The 5,487-nt window shown below is 32.4% G+C and overlaps 1 protein-coding gene across 1 annotated transcript; it reads right to left on the minus strand.

The window, feature by feature from the left end:
* Positions 1 to 1,033: 1,033 nt before the first annotated feature.
* Positions 1,034 to 4,051, minus strand: LOC7490718 (protein DMR6-LIKE OXYGENASE 2). Its single transcript, XM_002300483.4, has 4 exons — positions 3,764 to 4,051; positions 3,360 to 3,607; positions 2,123 to 2,444; positions 1,034 to 1,391 (listed from the first exon to the last, which is right to left on the minus strand). Exons 1-4 carry the CDS (start codon positions 3,986 to 3,988, stop codon positions 1,137 to 1,139), a joined length of 1,050 nt encoding a protein of 349 aa, XP_002300519.1. The 5' UTR covers positions 3,989 to 4,051; the 3' UTR covers positions 1,034 to 1,136.
* Between the last annotated feature and the right edge of the window lie 1,436 nt (positions 4,052 to 5,487).

Here is a 5,487-nt window from a genome sequence, read left to right on the forward strand (position 1 = left end):
CTGTGCTATCGGTGATGGTGAGAATAATTTGCAGAGGCAACAAACTGCTGGGTTGAAGATTCTAAACGCTGCAGGTAGCTGTCATGCCCTACAAGAATGTCATGAAGCTCTTCGAAAGTCAGAGATGTTTCCCGTGCCCGAATCGGGGCAGCAATTTCTCTGAAATCAGCACCCAATCCATTAAGAATGTAAAGGGTAATATCATCATCAGAGATTGGATGATCGATGAGTGCAATCTCATCGGCAAGGGCTTTCACAGCCTGCAGATAAGTATGAATGGAGCGATTTCCTCGCTGAATCAAGGTAAGTTTTTTCCAAGCCTCATGGGAAGTTTTGGAACTGGCGATGAGATGGGTGATGGTGGGTGAGGTAGAAGCCAGAATAGCGCTCAGGATTAATTTATCCTGACGAACCTAATGAGTTTTGTTCAACTCAATAAGAGAAGTGCCAGCTGGGGAGGGACATTGGGAAACCCCATGAACGTAGTCAAGAAGATTATATCCAATGAGGAGGGCTTGAAATTATGTTCTCCATTGAGGAAAGGTGGACGGCGTCAGTTTCTCATTGATTTGTGTTGTGATGGTGAGAGCAATGAGTGCATTTTCGGTGGAGGAGATGGGGTGAGTGTTTGGGTGGGTTCCAATTGTTTGATCTGTAGAGGCCGACATTTTTAGAGAAGGATCTGTTTGCTCGTGAGAGAATTTGGCTCTGATAACATAAAAGATCAAACAACTGCTCATAGAATTAATGAAAAAACCATGCACTTTCATTATAATGTTGAGCAAAATATATACAAGAGAAGAGTCTGCTTTTGGCAATGAATACATATGGACATTTGCTATAATTCTGGCTGAATAATATCTGCAATAAATGGAAAGATTTGTAACAGTTGGAATGCTAAGCTTTGGTGAGAATCTGTTGCTTGATTTTGGCAGAGTTGATGCAGGTTTCCTTAATATATGGATTCCAATTGATTAAAACATCATGAATCGAGTTGTGTGTTGTATTGCTTCTCAATGGTTACTGGTTTGAGTTTCTTTAAGGACAACTAGAAATTTATTCGATTGTTAACTTCAAGGTCTCATAAAATTAGTCGAAGTCGAAGTGCATAAAAGATGCAAAGACTAAAAAAAACATCATGAATCAGTAGAGGCTTTGAACAAGTCTAAGCAGCATTCTTTAACGAGTCCTCTATTCCAAAACCTCTCATAGTATTCACCATATGTAAAATCTCTGTAAACTGCTGGATGATCGTCGTCAATTAGCTCTTTAGGGGGGCCTATGACAGCATCTTTCGAAGGACAGTAGAATGTTGGTATAGATATTCGCTCTTTGTTACAGTTCACCACTGCTCGATGAAGCACGCTCTTGTAACGGTCGTTGCTAAGTACCTTATCATAATAAATAAATAAATAAATAAATAAATAACACAACTTAGTTGGAGTTAATAAAAATTATTAATTGCATCGTGGAACTAGTGCGGAATAATTAACCATCAAATTAAGTGCATTTGTGGATGCAAATACAAGTGATTAGAGGCATGGTTGTAAGAACTGCTCAAGGGTTTGACTCGATGAAGGACTGGGGTCATTAAATCAACTTAAAATAAGATTGTTTTAATGTTTTTAAATAAAAAATTAAAAAAAAATATTATTTAAAAAAATTAAAAATTAAAACAATTTTATTCTAAACAAAATTAAAAAAAAAAGAATTATTGAAATTGAGCCATCAAATCTCACTCGGTTTTAGTCGAGTAAATTAATTGTGAATTGATCCTTAAAATCACCAAGTTCAAAGTCGGCAGGTGACGACAGTAGACAGACAAGGCTGGGCTTGGTTTTGAAAGGTTCTTAGACTTTTTAATTTAGTCAAATGTAAAAATCATAATTCCAGTGTTGTCGGTCAATTTCAAAATATTACTTTTCCACGCAAACTCCGAGGCAGCCTCATGGGAAGCCGTAATAAGCACATACCAACCGATGTAGCTATATTATTTGCCAATATTTTAAATTTTCTGAGCTAATAACACAAAATCTCCACCAATCTAATGCTCCGATGAATCAACTCCATTTTTTTAAAATATATTTTTGTTCCGATGACCGGAAAGTACAGAGAAGTTCACCTGCATTTGATCACCAATGTTGATAATGAAGGTATTGGGAATGGGATTCACAGCAATCCACTTGCCATTCCTCAGAACCTGCAATCCAGGCACGTCATCTTGCAAAAGAATGGTGATTAAATTAGGGTCGGTATGTCCTGGCAATCCATACGTGAGCTCTGGCTGTGGACACGGTGGATAGTAGTTCATAGCCATATGCTGTCCATGCTTGCCTAAGTTCTTATCTATGTGGTCTCTTTCCAGCCCCAAACTTTCTGATATGGCCTCGAGCAGTTTTAACACAAGACCTCTAATACTTGTACAATATTCAGCCACATCTCTCCTGGAACAAGAAACAAAAATAGTGTGTTATAATTTAGCCCCTTAATTTCTAATGTTCTATAAGTCAGTCCTTTGAGTCTTGAAACTCATAGGTTAGTTTCTTAACCAAAGTTTACTATTAGTTGTTTCTTAAAATTCTCAAATTACCCTTTTCAAATACAATTATAATTTTGTAAGGTAGCACATTTAAAACAAAGTAAGGGAGTGTTTTTGTCCGTTAGCATATTTAAAAAAATTATTTTGTAAAATAACACAAGCACAAAAATAATTAGGAAAGTAGCACTCGTAATTAGCATCTACAACTCGTTAAAATATGCTAGTTTACTAATTGTTTTTTAATTGTGTTATTTTACTAATTTTTTTTAACTGTGCTACTCAACAAAAACAGATTCCTAATACTTGGATAATATTCAGCCACATCTCTCCTGAAACATGAAACAAAAATAGTGTATTATGATTTAGCACCTTAATTTTTAATGTTCTATAAGTTAATCCTTTTAGTTTTGAAAATCATAAGTTAGTTTCTTAACCAAAGTTTACTATTAATTATTTTTAAAAATTCCCAAATTACCCTATTCAAATATAATTATAATTTTTCTTGTAATATGTGGGATTGAAAATTTTGATTAGTTTATTTTTTAGAAAAAAATAATTTAATTTTCCTTTAAAGTGTATTTTTAATTTTTCTTGTAAAAAGTGAGGTTGAAAAAAACAATTCATCAAAAAAGACTAAATTACAAACACACACGAAAAAATAAAGACTCAGTATTAGATTTTCCAAATCAAAAGAATTAACCGATCGATATTTTATTAAAAAAAAAAAAAAAAAAGAGGATGTGATATGTCTAGTATTAATTCAAAGTATATCGAAATAAATAAAAAATGGTTTGAAAAACGTGTGGAATTTAGACGTTACCTGAATGATGGGGGATTGCAAGGCCATTCATGTATGTAATCTTCAAGAGGGTAACAATGAAGTCGCAAGAAATCTCTCCAACTAGAAATCTGTTCTGTCTTAACATTAAAGCTTGTAGACAACCTGGTGTTCTTAGTAGGATCATCAGAGTAATTTTTTAACCTTTCACTTGCAGGCAAATGGAAGAATTGCCTAGCTATGTTCATGACGTTACCGATCATTTCCTCTGGTATCCCATGATTCTTCACCTGAGAACAGTGGTGCATTTATTTTGTAAGAACATTAACAACCATAGTTTTGAAGCAGAACTACAACAAGGATCTGTACGAAACGAGGAGAAGAGAAAGAAGGAAGGAGTGAAGTGAGCAAGGAATAACAAAGAAAAATGAACATGGTTTCAGTACCTGGAAGAAGCCATCGTTTTCGCAAGCTTGGCTAATTTGTTCGATTATAAGAGAATGGTTAGGACCATTAAGGCCGTGAAGGTCAATTAGAGGAATGGGGACGTCGGAAATCTGAACATCGGAGAGATTGGGGCGGTCGGAGATGGGGCGGATGTAGCTAGTAGGAATTTGCTTTACACCTGTTGATGCAAGGTCGGCTAGTAGTAGATTAGCAGGGGGAGACATGACGAGGTGAGAATGCAAAGGATTTCTTTCTGGTATGTTCTTAAGCTGATGGAAATGAAGATATGGAAGTCCATATTTTATAGCAGAAAACTAAAGGCTGGCATGCCATGTGAAAAGGTTTGATCAGCCGCAATAATTAATGGTTTCCAATGGCAATGGGGCTCCTTGATTTTGTATTGGAGTGGGGTTTTGGCCAGATTGTTTTTGCATTTTAAAAAAGTTTAATTTTTTTTTATTTTAAATCAGTATTTGTTTTATGTTTTATATCATTTTGATGTTTTAATTTTAAAAATAATTTTTAAAAAATAAAAAAATATTATTTTAATATATTTTTAAGTAAAAAGCAATTTAAAAAGCAATCGCAATCACCTTCCATGCCCTTTAAATTAAAAATTTGAACTTTATATATTTGAAATTCTTTAAGTTAAAAATTTTAACTTTGTATATTTGAAATTATAAATAATTTACAGTGAAGGTTTTTTTATTTGTTCTTTTAGAGTCGGGTTTATTTCCTTGAATTTACTCTCATATTCAAATAAAAAAATTTTGGCCAGGAAAGTCTATTTTCTTTTCAGAATTTAAAATTAAAAGAGAGTAAATAAAAAAATTGTTTATTTTATTTATAGTATTTAAGTAGAATTAAATGAAAAATAACACGAAAATGATACAACATGAATAAAAACTTATAATATATATGAGTATGATAAAGAAGAAGGAAAATATCAAACCAAACTAATTAAAGTTTCTAATTGAGGATTTCAACCATAAGATTTAAGATTAAACGTTGAAAGGTAAAATTAAAAATTATAATTAAATACTTTAAATTTAAAGATAAATCAATTGTAAACTAACAAGATAAACCACCAGTAAAAATCTTCATAGAGAAAAATAATAAGCTGACAGTGAAAATTATCTCTAACCGACCTATATCACTCCTGAAAATTCTGTTTATGAGTCTATACCCAGAAATTCCACATAATGCCCCCAATTTTTATTATTTTTATATATGAACTAGGTAATCATACAGAAAAGGCACAGAGTAAAATAGCCATAAACATAGTAATTAAATATAATCTAGTGCTAGATCCGAGTCATAAACATAGTAAAATTTGGTTTAATGTAATAAAATTCTGTTTAACTTCATAGAGATCGGAACAGGCATGCTCTATCAAAATAGATTTAATTTTATTGTAAAAAACGGCATGTAACTCTCCAGGTCATTTTCATTAGTCAATGCTAATATTTTATGATTTTACTAATCTTTTTATTATATAATACAGTTGTTTAATGTAAACACGTGTGTGTGTATCTTATATATAAACAAAATCATATAAAATGTATATACATAGAGCTATAATCATCATTTTTTTAATCTATGTTTTATATATTTATTAATTGATTTATGACTAGTTTGCATAGCCATGCTATGCTATGAGAGGATCAAAAACAATTTAAATGTAAAAACAATATTCAAGTCTCGTGAGAAATTTTTTTGATAT

This window comes from Populus trichocarpa, chromosome 1 (assembly GCF_000002775.5).
Source record: "Populus trichocarpa isolate Nisqually-1 chromosome 1, P.trichocarpa_v4.1, whole genome shotgun sequence".
Lineage (NCBI taxonomy): Eukaryota > Viridiplantae > Streptophyta > Magnoliopsida > Malpighiales > Salicaceae > Populus > Populus trichocarpa.

What these genes read in the sequence shown, in the direction of transcription:
- LOC7490718 (XM_002300483.4), bottom strand. Translation starts at nt 3,988, where the DNA reads ATGTCTCCCCCTGCTAATCTACTACTAGCCGACCTTGCATCAACAGGT. An exon ending in AAAACGATGGCTTCTTCCAG is followed by an intron (nt 3,608 to 3,763) that starts GTACTGAAACCA and finishes CACTGTTCTCAG; the next exon opens with GTGAAGAATCATGGGATACC. An exon ending in ACATTGGTGATCAAATGCAG is followed by an intron (nt 1,392 to 2,122) that starts GTGAACTTCTCT and finishes TATTATGATAAG; the next exon opens with GTACTTAGCAACGACCGTTA.